Source organism: Crocuta crocuta, unplaced genomic scaffold, assembly GCF_008692635.1.
Source record: "Crocuta crocuta isolate KB4526 unplaced genomic scaffold, BGI_CrCroc_1.0 scaffold367, whole genome shotgun sequence".
NCBI lineage: Eukaryota > Metazoa > Chordata > Mammalia > Carnivora > Hyaenidae > Crocuta > Crocuta crocuta.
Window position 1 is genome coordinate 2,467,361 of NW_027527936.1, and position 22,794 is coordinate 2,490,154.

At 45.5% G+C, this 22,794-nt stretch overlaps 1 protein-coding gene across 1 annotated transcript in view; it reads left to right on the plus strand.

Moving 5' to 3' along the window:
* Positions 1–22,794, plus strand: part of RIMKLA (ribosomal modification protein rimK like family member A) — a 32,288-nt gene that overhangs the window by 372 nt on the left and 9,122 nt on the right. Inside the window, exons 2-3 of the mRNA XM_077752011.1 lie at positions 16,280–16,510; positions 21,667–21,753. Of these exons, the coding sequence (XP_077608137.1) occupies positions 16,280–16,510; positions 21,667–21,753 (318 nt within the window). The remainder of the gene's footprint in view (positions 1–16,279; positions 16,511–21,666; positions 21,754–22,794) is intronic.

Genomic DNA, 22,794 nt, shown 5'->3' on the forward strand with positions numbered 1-22,794 from the left:
CAGGCACCCGGGCCTCCCCCAACCAAGTCTCCTTCGGGCCCCGCAGACCAGCCGCCCTCCCCCGCGAGCCCACCTAGGGTTGGAGAAAGCCCCTAACCTTGAGAGCTTCCTTTGACCACCACCGTCTGCCCCGAGGCCAGGATTTGAGAACGGAATTTCAGGTACTTAGGGGACTTTGTTTGGGGAGGAACTCGAATTCACCTGAAGCCGCCTGGAGGTCCGAGGAAAATCAAGCTACTAACCCCAAATTTGCAAATTCCGCCCGCATCCTTATCCTGTCAGTATAGCTTTAGGGAAACCCTCACTAAATTTACAAAATTGCCATTAAGGTGAATGTTTTTAAAAAGTTTTCCAGGAGCGTGTAAGCGTCGGTAATGCACTACATAGAATATCATTACCAGACTAGGAACCTANAAGTGGGAGAGTAGACCGTTGACGGCTTTTCTTTATAAACTCATCCTTCTTCCTAAAAGTGTTGAATTCTGATTCCAGAAAAGCCAAGCTTTCAGGTACAGACCATTCTGGCCTCAGATTTCTCCATGCTGTGTCCAAGAGACATTTTTGGGTAAGACATGGTTACCGTCTGTGACCCTGACCTCAAAAGGTTAAGTATCTTTTTAGGTCTTCTTAATTATCTTTAATACAAGCGGTCTCTGACAGGAATTTGTGGCTTAGGAACCTCCCTCTGGTTTGCAGTTTGAGTAGCTCCAGCCTCCACTCTGGAAGTAATCCAGCTACTTCAGGGGGATCAGATGTAGGGCTGGGGGTGGGAGGAATTGGGGTCCAGTTCAGGATGCTTTTGGGGACACCATTCATAATATTTCAGCCATACCTGGTTAAATAAGCTCATAATTCGTTATTCTTCTTTAGCAGAGGAAAGGGATCCCAAATTCTGAACAAGTTACTTAACAGGCATTTTGAATGTGACCTGTGTATAATTTATGTGTTCTAGATGCTTCGTCTATAAATTTGTCTAAACCCTTCATAAGTAATATCAGATTATATAGCCTGCTGGAGAAATATACTATAAACATTAGGTGTCATACATTTAGTCTAAAACAGTGTGTCTATAAGGGGTGCTGTCTCTCTTCTTGATTTGCTAAAACTCTTAACTTAATTAACATAAAATTCGATTCCTGAATAAGGGGTCTGCAAACCTGGATTCTTATCACAGACTTGCTGCTAACAAGTATGTTGGCTTTGCCTTGGCCAGGTCACTTTATGTCTTTGAATCTCAGGTTTCTTGTTTATAAAACTAAGTGGTTCTTCCTGCTCTAAAATTCTTGAATGGAATCATCTGTTATATTTTACTGATCTAGATCTAGTATACATCGTTCTACCCCCAGGGTCAGTTTGTTTGCACTTCATTTTATTTATTTATTTTACAGCTTATAAAGATGCCATTTTTGAGATACAGTCATTGAAATTTCACCTCATATTCCTGTTGTAAACCCATCACGCATTCTCTGAAAGAGCAGGGAGATGCTGTTTTGTATCTAAAACCCCATTTTAGGGGCACCTGCCTAGCTCAGTTGGTAGAGTATGTAGCTTTTGATCTTGAGGTCATGAATTTGAGCCCTACGTTGGGCGTCGAGATTATTTAAAAAAATTTTTTTTAAACATTTTAAAGTATTCATCCTAGAAAAAGAGAAAATGAAATTCTCAGTGCTGCAGAAAGCATTTAAACACTTTTGTTGAGCGTCTTAAAAGTTTATGGGAATTCGTGTGTGACTATATCTCAGTCTATTCACAAACCAGGAATTACTTCTTTTTAAACTAGAAGAAAATATACATAGCTATTTGCCTAGTTGATGGAGAAACTGACGGCAGGTATTTTTGGAAGCAGTTTTAATCTTTTGCTAATTCAGAGATAGCCACACACAATTCATATCACTTAAAACAAACCTATCAGATCACTATTTTCTCCGTCCAAAGCAGTAAAAAGATTTATTTGTCACAGGGGTGGATTAATTAAAGCACAAGGAAGAAAGCTCTGTGTGAAGTGATCTCATTTGCTTGTTCAGTGCTGTAGAGATGATAGTGTCTTACAGTAATAGGCACTCAATATATATTTTTTGAGTGAATAAAGATATGCACTCTATTCCCCAGTTTCTTCTGTAGTCAAACTATAGAAAAGTCTTGGCGATTGGCTGAGCCAAGTCTTCCTCTGAAATGAACCCTAGAACTTACTGGCTTTGAAATACAGAAATAGTTACTGATATTAATGCCATTTACCATTTGAAAATTACTGAGTGAGAGCTGGGAAAGCCTTTGAGATCGTCCATCCTGACCCGTTCATTTCATAAATGAAGAACCGGACGCTCAAAGATACTCAGTGCCACCCAGCTAGTCAGCAGCTAAAGACAGTTAAAGACCTGGTCTCCCCATCTCCAGCTCCCGATATGGAATCAGTCTGTGCTAGGGCATCTGCAGCCTAGGGTACCTTTTCCCATGGATGTGGACTTGAACTCAATTAAATTACATTGAGGCTAGAGCATGCCTTTCAAAGTGATTTTAAAGTTTAGGAGTTTCATGTACCGCCTTTACAAGGTCTTCATTCATACCGTTGCTTCCTTCATTCCTTCTTGACATTAGTGTAGGGGGTTGGTGCAGGAGTCAGTATGGGCAGGACCTCAGCCAATTACTTCAGTTCTTTCCTGAGCTTCCCTCTGTGGAAGCTAGTAGGACCTTAGATCCAGAGACAGGAATTTTGGGTTCTATTCAGACAAGAGATAAAAAGCTTAGGATTTAAAGATTGCAGTTATTTTATTTTATTTTTTTTAAATGTTTTATTTATTTCTAGGAGAGAGAGAGAGAGACAGCATGAGCAGGGGAGGGTCAGAGAGAGAGGGAGTCACAGACTGAAACAGGCTCCAGGCTCTGAGCTGGCAGTCAGCACAGAGCCCGACGCGGGGCTCGAACCCACGATCCGCGAGATCATGACCTAAGCGAAAGTCGGACACTTAACCGACTAAGCCACCCAGGCGCCCCTAGATTGCAGTTATTTTAAACAAGATAATGCAGGTAAGCTGAAAATGTCATGCAAATGCAAGGTTTTGTGATGAGTGTTTTTTTAATGTTTATTTGAGAGAGAGAGGGTGAGAGCACAAGGCGGGGAGGGACAGAGAAAGAGGGAGAGACACAAAATTCAAAGCAGGCTCTGAGCTTCAAGCTGTCCGCTCTGAGCCTGATGCAGGGCTCGAACCCATAAACTGTGTGAGATCATGACCAGAGCTGAAGTCAGATGTTTAACTGACTGAGCCATTCAGGCAACCCTGTGATGAGTATTTTTAATTAGTGATCTAGCTGCCCGCCACCTATGTTTGGATGGGGTGAGTGGGAATGGCTACTGGGAAGAGTGGAATGACCTGCAGATGACTGAAGCAACCCTGTAGAAAACACTTCCCCTTCACCTTTCTATGGGCTGTAGCATCATGAGAACCAGGTCTGTCTCTATTCCTTCATTCATTCAACAAATACTTCTTTTTGTTGAGGTGGTGGTGCATATGTCACCAAAATGCACATAGTAATAGTTGGAGCAAAATATGCATAGTGTTCGTTGTGTGCCAGGCAGATGCTGAGGTTCTTTCTGCAAAGTAACTCTTAGAAACGTCAGTAGGGTGTCTGGCAGATAGTACTGGCTGGCAGTGAGGACCAGTACCCAGGAATTCCGGTCTCAGCAATTTTTTTTCCTCTCTTCCACTCTGCCCCCGCATCACCTGCACTGACTTCACCGTGCCCCGCGCAATCAATTCCCTCGGCCCAAGGTGCCCCATCTGGTGCAGTTCCTCTTACATGGCAGACTTTCTTTTTTTCTTTTTTCTTTTTTTTAAGTTTATTTATTTATTTTGAAAGAGAGAGAGAGAATGCATGTGAGTGAGAGAAGGGCTGGAAGAAAGAGAGAAAGAGAATCCCAAGCAGGCTCCATGCTCAGCACTGAGTCCATCGTGGGGCTCAATCTCACGATTGTGAGATCATGATCTGAGCCGATATCAAGAGTCAGATCCTTAACAGACAGGAGCCCCTCACATGGCAAATTTATTCTTCCTTCACCCTCAGCTCACATCACTCACCTCTTGTATAGTCTTTCTTGAGCTCCCTCCCCTCCCCTCAGGCAATCTCTTTCCCACTTGCTGCCAGGTAACATGCTGCATCCTTCTAAAATAGCTTCCATCATTTTTTATTGTAATTTATCTCTTTACAAAGTCTGTTTTTGTCTTCCTAAACGACTGGGGTTCCCTCAAAGGTATTTTCCAAAGATGGCCTCCATACATAGTAAGCTTCCAAGTAATGTTTGGATAATGGAGTGAAGGGCATGAGAGGCTAATTTGAAGTGTATGAGACTTTACTGTAATTAGGTCCTGTTCGGGATATCATGATTGGAGGTGTAAATGTTTCTGTGATGAGCCATTCTATGAGGACAAAGCCACCAGCAGTAAATTAAGTTCTCTGATCACCCACAGGTCTTTACAGTGGTAGTTTATTGTCTCAAGACACAAGTAGAGTCACAAACTCGGGGATAGACATCAAGAGCAAAAAAATGCACCTGACCTGGAAATGAGGGTGTGTGACAGTTTGTCTCTTAGGAGCTGAATGACTCAGCATTCCTGGTCTTCCTTTCAGAGCTGAAACCTTGGCGGCCATATGGCAATTTCTAGGTCAGGTTCTTTAAATTAAGGTGTTCGGGGATATTTTTCCTTGGTTCTTTGTGGTAATCAGCTGAGTAAGATTTAAGTGTTCAGGTGGGGAGAATCCGAACTGAATTTGATGAAATGGTCTTATCGCAGCCTTCCAGAAGATGGCAGAGGCCTCACAGAGAAGGGATGGACTCCCATTGCTGCCCAAGGAGGCCCTAGCAGGCAAGGGTACATCCTAGCCTCGTGCATAGAGGTTGATCTTTGACCTCGCTCTCTGCCCAAAGCCTGGGCCTGACACTCTGTAATCTGAGTAAGCTACCATCCAGGACTAGTGGAAAAGTCTGAGAGTGGATGGAAGCATCTACCATATACTGTTTCTAAACTGACATGAGGGGCGCCTGGGTGGCTTAGTCGGTTAAGCGTCCGACTTTCACTTAGGTCATGATCTCGCGGTTCGTGGGTTCGAGCCCCGCGTCGGGCTCTGTGCTGACTGCCAGCTCAGAGCCTGGAGCCTGTTTCAGTCTGTGACTCCCTCTCTCTCTGACCCTCCCCTGCTCATGCTGTCTCTCTCTCTCTCCTAGAAATAAATAAAAATATAAAAAAAATAAAAAATAAAAAAAAAATAAACTGACATGAGCGCTGAATGGATACGCCTTACCCCATGGGTCCACATTTATATCCAGGGGCTAACGTCAGGGACTGAGGATGGACTAGACGTGTACGTTATGATTCTAACAGTAGTTTTTAGGGACACTTCATGAACTGTGTTGGAAAGAATTCTAGAACCAGTACATTGGGGTCCTTAGTACATCTCAAAGCCTTACTTACAGATTTCTGAACTACCTATTGCTATTACCATAACACTTCCACCAAATTTGTTAGGATTGCCGGGTGGAAGGGATAGAGCCATCATCAGAGAGGTCCACGTTATCCCCCTCTACCCACACCTTCTCCAGTGACATCCAGGTAGGTCAGTGCTAGCCTCACCTCATCCCACTCCAGGGGTAGGTACACCACCTTATTATGGCTTTAATATGGTTTTTTTATGGGTTTATATTGTTTTCACACATGACTACAACATGATCTGAAATTTTTATCTATTCCCATTTGATCCTTCACTATTGAAAAGTAACTCAAGTGATGCCTGGGTGGCTTAGTCAGTTGAGCGTCCGACTTTGGCTCAGGTCATGATCTTACAGTTCATGGGTTCAAGCCCCACATTGGGCTTTACGCTAACAGTGCTGACTCATACAAGAGGTGAGTGATGTGAGCTGAGGGTGAAGGAAGAATAAATTTGCCATGTGAGGGGCTCCTGTCTTGACAGTGCAAGCCTGCTTAGTATTCTCTGTCTCCCTCTCGCTCTGCCCCTCTCCAACTCATGTGCTTGCTCTCACGCTCTCTCTCTCAAAAATAAACATTAAAAAAATACAAGTAACTCAGGAAGACCCCCTCCCCCTAGAGAAAGTGGTAAATTTAAGTTACTTTGCATTGAGAGAACTAACAGGAATAATGGTTATTTCTTTTTCTTTTTTTTTTAATTTTTATTTATTTATTTATTTATTTATTTTTTTAATAGTTTATTGTCAAATTAGTTTCCACATAACACTCANAATAATGGTTATTTCTGTAACTCTATTATGCTTTCCTATCTTTTATGTGCCTTAATCTTCACAACAGTCCTACCCGTTCAACAACGGTTACCTGCCCATTCTGTGCCAGGCACTGTGCCAGTACTGGAGATGTAATGGAGAGTAAGAACAGTCTCCACCCTCACTGTTAGGATTTCATTTGTCCATTTGGTCAACAAATACCTGTTGACTACCTACTATGTGTAAGGTATCATTCTAGGTGCCAGAACACAACAGGCAGAAATCGCTGCCTCTCCAGGAAATTAGAGTCTAGATGGGAGAGATAGGATACAGACAAGGTAAGTAAAATATAGGGGATGATGGTGAAAAAGGCTAGGGAGAAAGAAGCTAGGAAAGGGGATGTTTCTGGAGGCAGGGGAGGAGATGCAATTCTGGATGGGGCGGTGGGGTATTCCTCACCTAGGAGATGATGTTCAACTAATGACCTGAAGGAGGTGAGGAAGCAAGCCATTTAGATACCTGAGATTAGTTTAGGGAGGAGGGAGTAGCAAAGCAGTCAGTGTGGCCTGAGCAGAGTGAGCCAAGCTGCAAGCACTGAGAGAGGAGGTCAGAGAAGTGGAGGGTGAGGGGAGAAGAGCCAATATATAGGGCCTCGTGGGTCATGGAAAGACTTTGTATTTTACTCTGGACGAACTGGGAATCCATTGAAGGGTTTTGAGCAGAGGGGTGACATGACCTGCCTTATGGTCACAGGGCCATTCTGGTCACAGCGCTGAGAAAAGATTGATGGTACCAAGGGCAGAAACAGGGAGATTACTGAGGTCATTGCTACAATTCAAGTAAGAGATGACGATTGTTGGACTAGGATGATTTCAGGGGAGGAGGTGCAGAGTAACTGATTTGGGGTAGATTCTGAAGGCAGAGTTGTCAGGATTTGCCTACTGGATCAGATGTTGGATGTTCGGGAAAGACTAGTCAAGGAGGACTCCAATGTGTCTGTCCTGAGCAGCTTGAAGAATAAAGTTGGCCATTTACCCACATGGAAAGGATGTAGGAGTAGCTTTGAGCAAGGGGTGAGAGTCAGGACCGAGACTGAGATGCCCATTAGACATACAAATAGAAGTGTCGAATAGGCAGTCTATCATATTGGTTGGGATACAGGGTGAAAGCCCTGGCCTGAAGATATCAAAAGTAGAAGCGTCACCATGTGCCTATCAAGGGAGTGTCTACAGATAGAAAAGAGAAGAGGTCCAAGGACTGGGCTCTGGGGCATCCAGTTCGTGGCTGGGGAGAGGAGGAGCAGTCAGGAAAGAAACCTAAATAGAAGGGATGAAGAAATCCAGGAGAGAGAGGTGTCCTGGAAGCTCAGTGGAGAAAGTATTTAAAGAAGAAAGATGTGATCAGACTGTCAGATTTGGCTGGTAGATCAGGATAGTTGAGGAATGACAATGAACCATTGGAGTGGAGTTAGCTTTAGTGTCCCTGATGACAGAAGCTTCGTGAAGTAATGGAAACCAGTGAATATACACACTGTCTTAGAACTTTTGTTATAAAGGGAAGGTAAAAAATGAATTGATAGCCTGCTATGAACTGAATTGTTTCTCCCCCAAATTTTCTCTCTCTCTCTCTCTCTCTGTCTCTGCCTTCTGAGAACACAGCAAGAAGGGCAGCTCTCTGCAAGCTAGGAATAGGGCCCTCACTGGAAACCAATCGTGCTGGCGCCCTGATGGTCAGACTTCCAGTCTCCAGAACTGTGAGAAATATGTCTGTTGGTTAAGCGCCCCCCCCCCACCCCCCAGTCTGTGGTAGTTTGTTGTATCAGCCTGAGCTAAGACCTTGCTTAGAGGGGAGATGGGTTTGAGAGACTTTCCTTAACAAAGACAGAAATAACAGCATCTTATATGCCAGTGCAAGTGATCCAGTAGAGAGAGAGAGAGAGAGTGAAATTGGTGATGCAGGAGAGAGAGCTGGATTGCTGGAGCAGCGCTTTATAAGTAAGAAGGGGGGGTTGGGACCTATTACATATTTCAAGGAACTGGCCGAAGCTAGGAGCAGGGACAGTTCAGCCATTATAAGAGAGAAGGTAACCTATATAGCCCGGGTGCCGGTAGGTGGAAAGATGTGCTTGTGGGGGCTTATAAGGAAGTTCCTTTCTGATTGCTTCAGTTTCTCTCATTGAAATAAGGAGAAGGAGGGAGGAAGTAGCAAGAAGAGACAGTGAAATCATTCTCTAGGGTCAGGGAGAGTGAATGGACCAGGGAAATAGGGTGCTTGCCAGGCAGCAGTAAAGATGCCCTTGAGACCAGTCAGCAGGTTTATGTATTTTTTTCCTCTGTGTTCCACTGCACAGGAGGGCACGCGGAGTAGGCAGAGTTGGATCGGTCTCACCAGGGACGTGGTTTAGCCAAGCAAGAAACAGGTACAAGATCTGAGGATGTACCATAGATTTGAAGAGGCATGCTATGGTGCTTGACTATGAAATTTAAATAGATTAAGATGGGAAATGAGGGTCTGAAGTTAGGGACAGTGAAAAGACGGGGATCCACGCATGGTAGTTCCTGGGGTCAAAGTTGGCTGGAGTTGGGGTACTAGAGAGAGTAAGCTGGAAAGATAGGAAACAGTGTTTGGAAACTGGAATTATGATGATTGCATCAGGTTTAGAATGTAACCTGGAGTGGTGGCTGAGTTGGGGTGGTGGACAGACAGCATCATTGGAGGAAACGAGGTCAGGAAACTGGCATGGACATCAAAGAATTCTGCACAAGGATACTGAAATCGCCATTAGCTGTGACAGCATTGAGGGGTCAGTGAGTCAGGAGCTAAAGCTTCAGGGACAGAGGGGGTGACTGGGTCCCTGGATGACCTGCACAAGTGGAGTGCTGTGCAGTCTGATGAGAGCTGAGCTAGGAGTTTTAAGGGAGAGAGGAGGAAGATCCGGAAGCCACAACAGCGAGGAGCGCATCTCTCCCACTGGCAGGTTCAGGAATCCCAGGTGCGGGGAAGAGAGAACAGCCATTATTGGGAAGGGCGGTTAGGGAATCAGGTTACCTGGGGAGAGTTGGGGGCGAGCTGCCCTCAGGAAAAGAGGGCAAAGGGAACACTCGCTCCACAGGTTGAGGATGGGGGAGTTGCTGCCCGTTGAGTCCCAGAGGACACCTCGAGGTGAAGGAGTGGAAGGTGGGAGTAGAAAAGACAGTGTCAGAGCCAGGTGGGATTTAGCGTCTAGGGAAATGAGGTGGCCTCGGAGACTGGAGTCTTGGGTGACTGATATGAAAGGGATAAAGGGCTTGAGGAGATTGGCCTTCGTGGTTTCAAGGAAGATCCTTTATGGTGAGGTGGGAGTGGGGACAGTTTGGGAGAGGGGAGGTTGGTTTCCAAGTTCTGGGACCCTTCCATTTTACAGATGAAAAAACTGATACCCACAGAGACTTGTGTCTTGCCAAGTTGTTAAATGACAACAAGGAATTTTTTTTAAGTTTTATATATTTATTTTGAGAGTGAGAGCATATGCATGCTCGTACATAAGCAGGGGGAGGGGCAAAGAGAGTGAGAGAGAGAGAGAGAGAGAGAGAACCCCAAGCAGTTCCCATGCTGTTAGCACAGAGAGAGAGAGAGAGAGAGAGAACCCCAAGCAGTTTCCATGCTGTCAGCACAGAGCCCAACATGGGGCTTGACCTAATGAACCGCAAGATCATGACCTGAGGCGAAATTAAAAGAGTTAGACACTTAACCTACTGAGCCACCCAGGTGCCCCTAAATGACAAGGAATTAAATCACATCTCTGACTTGGAGGCCAGTACTTTATGTCTTTCACCATATCACCTTTCATCTCAAGTTGTCTTAACTTCTTGCAGTGCCTTTACAAATACATTCAGCCTGGGATATCCCTGAACTGCTTTTAAGATGCCAGACCTTGACCATGGATTTCTTTCTGAGAGGTAGACATGCATTTATTAGTTTTACACATTTTTTTCTGAGCCCAAAGTTATCATGAGTCAACATCTCCTTTCTGAAACTCCTTGATTCTCTTTCAGAGATTATCACTAACTGCTCCCTCCTCCTTTGCTGTCACTGTACCCTGATATACACACCTGTTAGACTGCTTGTGTTATAATCAGTCACCTCCTGTCCCCACCCACTACCCAAACCAGCCTGATAACTCTCCCTAACACCCAGGTACTCTGTACAGAGCATCAACAGCATTAACCACAATTGTGTGTCATCTTTCTTCTTAAATTCCAGGGATCTCATCTGTTTCACCCACACCCCTCCACCCCCATGCCCAGCCCTTAAGATGGTGCCTATTCCCTAGCTGTGAGTGACCCTCCAATGTCGCTGTTGCCATTCCCATTTGATGGCACTGGGGCTCCACTTCTAACTATCAGCACCCAAATCTCTGAGGGCTATCTCTGATCATAGGAGGCCATTGGCCCATACATGCATGGCAAGCCAGAAGGGCCAGGAAATTAATAGCACGCTCCTGGAGCAGCTTGCAACCAGACTGAGCTGGTACACAAAAGTTATCGATTGTCAGCTGGGTCACCCCTCAGGTGGGATAACTGAGGCGTGTGCACTAAACCACTTCTTACTGTTACGCAGCAAGATTAGCCCCATTTGCCAAGGCGGTCACTCACTTGATAACATACCCTATATTTGCCACATTCCCTCTTCTCCTCTCGCAGCCGTGTTTCCTGAAATTACCATCCTAATAATAAACTTCTTGCACTCGTCTCGGGACCGCTCCTGGGGACACCCGAACTAACAGTGGACTCACCCAGAGTAGCTGCTAAATAGATATTTGCTGAATGGATGTGTTGAGTGACAGACTGAATGAGTATTTACGTTGTGTCTGTAAGACTATAAGCTCATCGGCAGAGATCACCTGGTTCAGCATGGTATTCCTGCTTCATAGTGTGTCTGACTCACCCCGACAGTTCACCAAAGGTTGAACTGAATTGAAAGGTTGACCTGAAAATAGCAGTTGGTGGAGAACAAAAGCAGCCACATAATGACTGTGGGTTTTAATGAGGTGGAGGTAAGACTTCTTTGGGCATTGTAACAAAGAACATTAAAAGGGAAGGAAGAGTGGCGATAGCATCTACTCCTTAGAAATAAAAATAACTTCCTTATGAGAAAATAACTTCCTTCTAGGGGGTGTATGGTAGAAAGACACAGGGAAAGCCTGGAGCCCCGAGAGGAGCCAGGTCATGTTTCAAATGACACATCTTCCTCATAACACAGTGAGATAATGTGAAGCACTCTGTGGATTATCCACTTACTTTACTTCTACTGTCGTTTTCATTCTGACAACTTTCAGAGCTTTACTACCAGCCGCTGTTACACGATCCTGAGCCTGGAGGGCTTAAGCGGTGAAGTATCCGACTCTTGATTTTGGCACAGGTCATGATCTTGTGGTTCATGAATTTGAGCCCCACGTCAGGCTTTACAGTGACAGTGCAGAGCCTGCTTGGGATCTCCTGTCTCCCTCTCTCTCCCCCTGCCCCACTAACTCTTTCTCGAAGATAAACATTTAAAAATATATACATAGGGGTCCTGAAAGCTGCCCTGAGGTCCTTGCTTGCCGTCATCCTATAGCGTCCTGTGATTTTCTTATCTCTGCTGCTTCCTTTGTACATGGAGGCTTTTATCTAGTGCACTACAAACCAGTTTACTTCTTAAAAACTTTTTTAATGTTTATTTATTTTTGAGAGAGAGTGTGAGCAGGTTCTGTGTGAGCAGGTTCTGTGTGAGCACAGAAACCGGAGCAGGCTCCAGGCTCTGAGCTGTCAGCACAGGGCCCAACAAGGGGCTCAAACTCATGGACCACAAGATTATGACCAAACACTTAACTAACTGAGCCACCCAGACACCCTGAAACCAGTTTACTTTTGAAGCTTTCTCTTGTGAAGCCAAGGATGTGTGCATTTGTGCACAGTGCTGTGTGTGCACACGTTGGGAGGTAAACCATTATGCGCCAGTTCCTTGTCAGTGTGCAAAAGTCATATCTCAGGCACCTGCATGGCTCAGTCGGTTAAGCATGACTTCGGCTCAGGTCATGAGCTCACAGTTCGTGGGTTCGAGCCCCAAGTTGGGCTCTGTGCTAACAGCTCAGGGCCTGGAGCCTGCTTCAGAGTCTGTGTCCTCTCTCTCTCTCTGTCCCTCTCCTGTTCGTGCTCTGTCTCTCTCTCAAAAATAAATAAACATTAAAAATTTTTTTTAAAAATTTTAATTAAAAAAATGAAGTCAGATCTAATTCAGGGATCCATATGACATGAAATCTTTTGTATATTTATTTATTTTTAATGTTTTTAAAGTAATGTCTACACCCAGTGTGGGTCTCAGACTTACAACCCGGAAATGAGCTGCATGCTCTGCTAACTGAGGCAGCCAGGCACCCCAAGGAATTTTTCTTTTAATTGAGATAATATGTGTGAAAGTTCTTAGCAAAGTACCTAAACTATAACAGATGCTCAATAAAAATGCTAGCTGGATTCAGATCTGAGTGGCCTCACCTCTGACTATCTGTGCTTCTGTTTCCTCCTATTGATGCGAATGATTGAAAATGGTTTTAATTTTTAGAGCCCTACTTTCCAAGAATGATTTGCTTCTTTCTAAAGCTATTTCTCTGGATTATGAAGTACATATATTTGCTGTGGTACGTACAAATGCAAAAATCTAGTTTTGTAGAATTAACTTAATTGAGCCTGATCTGTGAGTTAGAAAAAAGCAGGCTCGCTTCTTTGGAAAAAGTTATCCCGTTTTCCTATCTTGTTTTTAATGCAGTAAAATATTTCCAAATGTAAGTAACAGGGTTCAAAAGGAAATCAGAATATAATAATCCATGAAAGTAGATTATTCTTTTTAGAAGGAATATGAAGAACATTGTTATGGCTTTAAACAATTGACTTAGACTAGATTGGCTGTTGGTCACTGTACTAACTAGTTTGGGGTCTGATCTTTTTCATGTCTTACTGACCTGTTTGGGGACAGAATGATTTAGTTCTTAAAAAAAAAAAAAAGGTGGTTTGAGACTAAACAATAAATTTCAGGCCCAATGTAGGAGAGACCCTGGGAGTCTGGGAGGCCCTGACTATTCCAGAAACAACTCTGCTCCCTTCCTCCTGCCCTGTTCCCCTAAGTCAAGGTGATGCCCAAAAGCACTGGGGCACTTAGTCGCATGAATATCTTGTTATTTGTTATTTGAGGGCACGAGCCTCTCATTGCTGAGCGCTTTTCCTCCATCTGTTGGCAGCCAAGCAGAGCCCTGCCCTCCCTGATGTCCTGCATCGGCTCTTCATTCCCTTGGCTTGAGGCCTATAGATTGCAGTAGGAATGGTAAGGACTCTGGGAAAGTTGATGCATTTAGGCTGCATCCTGTCTTAAGTTTATCAGATCCTTTCCTGAGAGCAGCTGTTTGAATGGGGAGAAGGGAAGCCATTCCTGAGTGGTCCAAGGTCTCAGAATTCAGCAGCAGGTTTACCAAGGGCCACCCTTAAATTCAAGTTGTTCTTGGCCTTGGCTGTGTGGAACTGCCGTTTGCAGTGAAGCCATGGGTGAGTGGCAGCCTTTTGTCTACTACTTTCTAGAAACGGCGATTTCTTTAGGTTTAGATGGCAAAGGGAACAGGAATGACCGGGGCAAGTGAAGATGCCCACGGCAAGGATCGCTGGAGCTGTGGACTTGGGCAGAAGAGGAGCTGGGCGTGCAGATGTAATTCCTTAACCTGTCCCACCCCTCCCGGCACAGAGCTAGAAGCCAGCATGGCCAGAGACCACAGCTGTCTAACTACTTGGTAGAGTCTTTTCAGCTATACTTAACCCCGTTCCATTCTTCATTTATTGAAGGCTTCAGTTGGAATGAGCCAGGCCCAAAGATTTACCTTTGGGGAAGCGAGATGGAGTTCTGGTAAGATTTCCTAGGTGTACGTGACTCTGCTTGAGGCCGCGCTGTCTCCGTCCGCGTGTGGTTGGTATTTCCAGAAACGATTGAATTCTTTTCTTCTCATCTAGAAGCTTCACTGTTCATGTGTGGCCTCGTGTTGAGATTTAAACACCAGACGGCTCTGCTGCTTCTCGTTTCTCTAGGTCACTTTTCTGTTGCAAAGGCAGAGGGCACGAAAGCTGCATAAGTTGTCCTTGCTGGCTTCGTCGAATGTGCAGTGATGGTGCCAGCGCCTCACGTGTGTGTGGTGCCGTACGGTGCGATGTCGTCTCAGGCTGTTGCTTTTGCCCTGCGTGTTTACTCACCATTTTCACCAACGTGAATATTTTTCTTTCTTTCTTCTGTCAGTTTTGAGGATGCTATAGAGGGTTTGCTCTTTTTTTTTCTTCTCCTTTTATATTATTTTCCCCAGTGGCTGTAAGTGGCAAAAGGAAAAAGCCGATATAAATGCTACTGTTTTCTGACGGCAAAGGGAAGATAACCTGAATACTCTTTATAAGTTCCCCCTGAGAATTCTATTCTAGTTCCTCGGGTTCACGCTATCCGCAGAAGTACTAAAAACAATTCATCTTCGTGATTACACTGACCCCCTTTTGTGCCATTGGTGAAACATCTTCTAGAAGGCAGGGGAAACTGTGCAGGTTAGATCCGTGTAGTGGTTTTGTGGTTTTGGTTTCTTTGCTTGTTTACTTTTGTTTTGCTCTCAGCTTTTGTTTTGAGATTCTTCATTCCCCCAGTGGAGAAATAGTGATTTCACCAGCATCTTTTGTGTTCTTTGAATTCCGTGCTTGGATAGCATATCACTTATGAAATAGAAGGCACTTGGGTTAAAGCCTATAAGACGGTTCTGACACTGTATTTGAAAGAATTTCTGTAGAGCCTTTTAGAGACTCCTTTAAGGTTCGCAGAGGCCGACCAAGTAATGCCCTGAACTCACTCCTCATTGCCCTCCCCATCCCATTTCCTGCCTCTGTGGTTCCAACCCTATTTCCCTGGGGCCTCTGAACAATTCAGCAGCCATCAAGTGCCTATCCTGCACCAGGCACTGCCCTAAGGGCTGAGGATACAGGAGTGAACAGACAGACAGATGGATAGCTTTATCTCTTGGGGTCAGAGAAGACAAATTAAGTAAGTCTTCTACATAGAGTCCTACAGATACTTGAAGACTGAACTCCTGGTCCTCTCGAATCTCCTCTCCAAGCGGATACTCCCAGTTTGCCATTGCCTTTACGTGGTATGGACCAGCTCTCTTCAGATGCGTTCTGGTTTTGTTTAACATTGAATTGATTTTTAGCAGATTTTTTTTTTTAAGATTTTTGTTGTCCTAAGGGGAATATGCACTTGGAGACACCTTGGAAAATGCAGATAAGCTGAAAATAGGAAATTACCTATAGTCCCATTTACCCATCGTTAAAATGTTGGTATATTTCCTTCTAGTCTTTTCTAACTTGTATTTATAATTTTGTGTTCTATTTTTTTTTCCGCTTAACATTGGCATTTTTGCATCCATTATATTTATAAAAATCATTTGCATGGTTATATAATATTCCAGACAGACTTTTTTTTTTTTTTTTTTTTAAGTAAGCTCTATGCCCAGCATAGGGCTGGAACTCAGAACCCCGAGATCAAGAGTCCCCTGTTCCCCTGACTGAGCCAGCCGGATGCCTCTCCAGACAAACTTTTAAAGGTTAAGTCATAAAAGACTAGCAAGGATTCCTTAAGGGGGCTGCATTGCTTCCTTGTCATTTTGTCTCCAGCCTCGTAAGCCACTCCCCTCTGAGTATACTCATGCTCCATGGAAGGGAGGTGCTGGACTCTATTAATCTCCTGTGGATTCTTCTGACTTGGAGTATTCTTGATAATGCTGCTTTTCTTTTTCTTTCTTTTTTTTTTTTCCTGTTTATTCTTTTGTGTATCCTCATGGTCATGCTCTGCCCGTTTGTGTGGAGTGCGGGGTTGACTGTAGCTTTCTCATTACTACAGGGTATCCCAGTGCCATTTTCAAGGCCATCTCCCTGCTGGGCTGAGCCTTGAGCAGTCGGTTGGAACCACTTCTTCTGATGGGAAGGGACCACGGCAAGTGCAGAACTCACTCTGGCCCTTCGATTGCAGGTCTTCAGCTGAACCAGAAGGCACTTACCACTTTCCCAGACGTGGTGCTCGTGCGGGTGCCCACGCCCTCAGTGCAGTCGGACAGCGACATCACCGTCCTGCGCCACCTGGAGAAGCTGGGCTGCCGCCTGGTCAACCGCCCCCAGAGCATTTTAAACTGTGTCAACAAGTTCTGGACTTTCCAGGAGCTGGCCGGACATGGGGTTCCCATGCCAGACACCTTCTCCTATGGTGAGTGTCCCTGGGATTGGAGCCTGACTTTCCACACCACCTGTGTCTCTAAGTTGTTTTCTTCGCAGAAACACTCTAGTATCTTGGTTTTCAGTGTGAATCTGTTCCTCTTAGGTGGTTCAATATCTTGAGTCTTTCACATGGTTGCTCCCTCTGTCTGAAAAGCCTTTGCTTCTTTCTGTCTGTGATTTACTCACTCTACATATATCTTGTACGTGCTATGTGCCAACCACCATACTAGGTACTGGGCTATAGCAGTCAATGAGACAGGGTCCCGCCCGGAAGGCGTTCCCAGTTCACCAGAGGTGGGGGATGGCTAGTACAGTGGCAGTGTCAGGGCAGTGTAACAAAGGCCTCACCGGTGCGAGGTGGTACGGGATACGCGGGAGGGCGCCACGTGCAGTTTAGGAGATGTTGAGGAAGGCTTCCTGAAAGAGAGAATATCTAAACTAAGCTGAAGTCATCCAGCTGAAGCAGCGGGGACAGAGAACAGGATATAGATCCCTACACAGAGAACAGGATATAGATCAACCTAGAGGGAAGCCAGAACGTGACAGATGCGTGGTACTTTGAGCAGTTTGTAGAACATAAGGGTGATGGAGTTGAGACTTAAACTCGAATGAGTAGGGGGCGCCTGAGTGGCTCAGTCAGTTAAGTGTCCAACTTTGGCTCAGGTCCTAGAATCGTGGTCCATGAGTTTAAGCCCCACATCGGGCTCTGTGTTGACAGCTCAGAGCCTGGAATCTGCTTCAGATTCTGTGTGTGTGTCTTTCTCTCTGACCCTCCCTCACTCACACTTTCTTTCTCTCTCTCTCTCAAAAATAAATAAACATTAAAAAAAAATTTAAACTAGAACAAGTAGCCATATACGACATGGGAAGTAGATTAGGGTGAATCCTAAGACTAATAGAAAGTCACAAGAAGGCATTAAGCAAGGAGGTGGCCCGATCAGACTTTAGTATTTCATACTTTGGCTACAGTATGAAGAAGGAATCAGACAAGACCAGAGTAGAGACAAGGTATGTGGCAGTAGACTTTTTAAACTACTGAAGTGAGGGGCACCTGGGTGGCTCAGTCAGTTAACTGTCTGACGTGATCTCAGCTCACATCTTGATCTCAGGGTCGTGAGTTCAAGCCCCACATTGGGCTCCACACTGAGTGTGAAGCCTACTTAAAAATGAGTCTGTCTATCCATCCATCCATCCATCCATCCATCCATCCATCCAAGTGAGCAGTGATGGTCTAAACTAAGGTGGCCATAGTAAGAATGAAGATAAGTGACCAGATTTAGGAATTATGAAAGAGATTTAAAAAAAACAGGACATGATGACTGGTTGGGTATGAAGAATATACAGAGAATCGAGAGTGACTCTGGTTTCTGTTTGGGCAGCCAGATGTGAAAGCCAACATTCACTGCCGCTAGAAGCATGGAAGAGGAAAAACAGATTGGTGGGTGGAGGGGTGAGGGGTTATCGGACAGAGATGATAACCAGATGTCTCACCTCTTCAGTCTGGGACATATTCTTTCTGAGGTGTCTGTAGTATGAGCAAGTAAGAATATTCAGCAGGTAGGAGATTCAGGGATCCGGAGCTCTTGAGAGAGGGGTAGGCTAGGGAAGCGGATTTAGAGCCCTCCATTATGTTAAATCACAAGAACAGATGAAATTGCTCAGGGAAAACGTATAGAATGAGGAGAGGGCTGAACTGTACACCTAAAATGGTTAACATTTTATGTACATTTTACCGCAATAAAAAATAAAATTTAGTAAGAGAGAGTTCATGAGGAAACCCTTTAGAGAATGGGCAAAAGAAGAAGAACACATAGAGGAGACCAAGCAGGAGCATTTGGAGAGGTGAGGAGGGAAGGGAGAGGTGCCCGATGCCAGTGGAAAGAACATTCCAGAAAGGATGGCATAATCAAAAGTCTTGTTTGGTTCTGAAAGGACAGGTAGCGTATGCAGTGAGACGTGTGTGTTGGACTCAGCCATGGGGACTCAAATGAATACAGGTCCAGTTTAGTGATAGGGAGACAAGGCCATCAAGAGTCAAGGATGAGGGAGTGAATGAGAAGTGAGGAGATGGAAACCCATCTGGGTAGCTGATTATAGTTAAGGGATGATACAGGGGCAAGAATGGGGGTTTTGTTTGTTGGAGATGGGAGACGACTGGGCATGTTTTAAATGGTGACGGAACCAAGAACCGGGAGGCTGAAGACCCACCGGAGAGAGCACACTTAATGGTGCAAGAGCCCCAAGGAGGTGAGAGGGAGAGGGATCTAACCACAGGTGCAGGGCTGGCCTTGGATCAGAAGGAGCCCTCCTTCTTTCACTGTTTTACAAGGGAAGGGAAAAGGATAGCTAGAGAGGAGTTTAATATGTCAGTGGATGTCAGGAAGTTGGGATTTCCCTATTTTTTTTTTTTTTTTAAGGAGAAAGAAGTTTATTGAATACACTGCCAGGGAGTGGCCTGCAAACTAGAGAGACTGTGGGAGTTCCCTTCTAATAAAGTGTCGTCTTCGTGACGATGTTCCTGATTACCTACATGGCCTCATCGTGGTTTTGCTTTAATTATTAACACTTTTGTAAACAAGGCAGGTCTTATTAGTATTCCAGGGTATTTTGCTTTGCAAAAATTGATGAACTATAATACCACCTGTGGCAGGCAGACTCATGCCCCCCAAAGATGCAAATGTATAGAAAATCAAAGACGTTTATGAAATAATTTGGAAAGATTTCAGCATACATTATTATTCATATTTTTTAAATTAAGAATTATAGTATAGTGGAGGTAAGTCAGGCTTTTGAGCCATGCCTTAACTGTGGAGACAAATCCCCAGGCTTAGTTTCTTTGGGTATTGGTTTCCTTTTGTTGTAGAACAAAGTACTAAAAACTTAGCAGCTTAAAATAAGACCCGTTTAGGGGCACCTGGTCAGTTGAGCGCCAAACTCTTGATTTTGGCTCAGGTCATGATCTCAGAGTTGAGATTGGGCTTCACGTTGGGCTCTGCACTGGGCTTGGAGCCTGCTTGAGATTCTCTCTCTCCCTTTGCCCTCTCCCCCTGCTCACGCAGGGTCTCTCTAAAAAAAAAAAAAGAGAGAGAGACAGAGACAGAGATCCATTTATTATCTCACAGTGTCAGAAGTCAAGCCACAGTGTAGCTAGGTTCTTTGCTCAGGTCTCACCAGGCTGGAATCAAGGGACAGCTGGGCTGTGGTCTCACCTGAAGTCTGGGCTCACTGGTTGTTGAGATTAATTCCTTGCGGTTATAGGACAGAGGTGTCTACTTTCCTGTTGGTTATCAGCTGAGGGATATTCTCAGCTTTTAGAAGCTGACTGCTGGCCCTGTCACGTGGCCTTCTCAACAATATGACAGTTTGTTCCTTCAAGCTAACAGGAGAGTCTCTCTGACTTTTCACCTTCCTTTAAAGGACTCACCTGATTAGGTCAGGTCCATATTGAATCCTCCCCCTTTTTATCAACTCAACATAGACTGATTATTAACCTAATCACAGGAATGATATCCCATCATATTTACTGGCCCCTCCCACACCCAAGAGAGGGGATTATACAGGGCATGTAAACCAGGTGGTGGGAATTTTAGGGCCATCTTGGAGTTCTGCCGATCACAGTCTTTTTTTTTTTAATGTTTTATTTATTTCTGAGAGAGAGAGACTGTGTGAGCAGGGGAGGGTCAGAGAGAGAGGGAGATACAGAATCTGAAGCAGGCTCCAGGCTCTGAGCTAGCTGTCAGCACAGAGCTGGAAGTGGGGCTCGAACCCACAAACCATGAAATCATGACCTGAGCGGAAGTCAGACACTTAACTGACTGAGCCACCCAGGTGCCCCCACAGTCATTTTTTTTTTTTATGTTTATTTTTGAGAGAGAGAGAGACAGAGCATGAGCAGGAGAGGGGCAGAAAGAGAGGGAGACACAGACTCTGAGGCAGGCTCCAGGTTCTGAGCTGTCAGCACAGAGCCTGATGCAGGGCTTGAACCCACAAACTGTGAGATCATGGCCTGAGCCAAAGTCGGCTGCTTAACTGGCTGAACCACCCAGGCACCCTCTGCCACAGCCATTTTTTTAAAATTTATTTTATTTTTTTAATAGTTTATTGTTAAGTTGGTTTCCATATAACACCCAGTGCTCATCCCCACAAGTGCCCTCCTCCATGCCCATCACCCCCCTTCCCCTCTCCCCCACCCCCATCAGCCCTCAGTTTGTTCTCAACATTCAAGAGTCTCTCTTGGTTTGCCTCTCTCCCTCCCCCCCAACTATTTTTCCCCTTCTCCTCCTCCACAGTCCTCCATCAAGTTCCTCCTAATTCTCCTATACGTGCAGACATATGGTAGCTGTCCTCTGTCTGACTTATTTCACTCAGCATAACACCCTCTAGTTCCATCCGTGTTGCCACACATGGCCAGATTTCATTCTTTCTCATTGCCATGTGTATTCCATTGTATAGATAAACGATATCTTCTTGATCCATTCATCAGTTGATGGACACTTAGGCTCTTTTCATGTTTTGGCTGTTGTTGAGAGTGCTGCTATGAACATTGGGGTACATGTCCCCCTGTGCATCAGCACTCCTGTGTCCCTTGGGTAAATTAAATAGCTGTGCTATTGCTGGGTCATAGGGAAGTTCTATTGTTAATTTTTTGAGGAACCTCCACACTGTTTTCCAGAGGGGTTGCACCAGTTTACAGTCCCACCAACAGTGTAGGAGGGTGCCCGTTTCTCCACATCCTCGCCAGCATCTAGAGTCTCCTGATTTGCTCATTTTAGCCACTCTGACCGGCATGAGGTGGTATCTCAGTGTGGTTTTGATTTGTATTTCCCTGATGAGAAGGGATGCTGCTACAGCCAATTTAAAGGGAAGGACACCTGTCCTGCCTATGGGATCGTTAGGAGGATCACATGAACTAAAGCCAGTGCAGCCTTTGCCATGCTGAAATACTGGATACTTGCCGGTGTCCATATGTCTCTACTCCCACATATATTGTGGGTGCACCATGCATGTCTGTCAAATGGAATGGGTTTGAATTGCTTTAATCAGGAACACGAGGCCTTGAGAGACATCCCGCAGAGGGGGCAGTGCTGGGCTGACCACTTCCAACCATCGGCCTTACCTTCACTGACATTTACCTTTTCTTGGCAGGTGGGCATGAAGACTTTTCAAAAATGATTGACGAAGCTGAGCCCCTGGGCTACCCCGTCGTGGTGAAGAGCACACGAGGACACCGGGGTCAGTGCCACCCTCCTGGGCTTCCATTAGGGCCGCACCTCTGCGGGGACAAGACCCTCACCGGGCACGGTGGAAGTGCAGCTTTAAAGTAGAGCGTCCCTCAAGGAGTCACGACGTAGTCCTTACTCTGTCCCCTTTCTCTCTGTCCCCACCGTCCTTGCTTGGTCCCCACCACCCTTCTCATCCACTCCCTGGACTCAGCAGCAGATTCCTGGCTTGACTCTGACTGGGCTCTCTAACGTCAGCGCCTGTGCACCCTCTCTTCCTTGGAAGTGATTTCTCTGAGACATCTGTTCTTGTCACTCCCTTGCTCAACTGCCCTCCTCAGAACCCTGTTGCCTGTCAGACAAAGCCCAGATTTCCCCCTGGAGCTCTGAAGGCCCTGAAGCTTCAGCCTTCCTTTGTAACCTTCTCTGGCCACGTGAGCCCTCCAGAGTCCACTGCAGACTACTTCTTATTCACCGGCTAGACCAAGCACTTTCTTCTCTTTAAACCTCCACCGTCTTTCCTTTGCTGGAAATGCCATCTTCCTCTGGCACCTAGGGATGCCACCGGTAAAGGCCAGCCCTGGCTATTGTCTCTTTCCTTTCCACATCCCCAATCACACCCCTTCTCTGCCAGGCAGAATTAATTGTTCTTTCGTGTTTGCATAGCACGTTGCCCACGCCCCTAGCACAGTACTGTGCTTTACAACAGTTACAGGTATATGTGCCTTTCCCACCTGCTTGGCTGCAGCGGGAAGTTCTGCCGCAGCACGTGGGCAGGCACCCCCTGGTGCAGCCCAGGGGACATACTTAAATGCTTAGGGCATCTGCAGTGAGGGAGACACCGTGAACAGACATGTCCTGGGCAGTTCCTGTAATGTAGGGACTGGGCGGTGAAATGAACCGGACACAGTCACTGCTCTCAGGCAGCTCCAGTGCCTAGAGAGTAAAGATTGTGGCCTTGCAGGGTGATGGCCGCTGTGGCAGGCTCATCCAGCACCCGCTTGCACCCAACAGAGGGGCCCTGGCTCTGCCACGAGGCAGGGCAGGGTTCGCT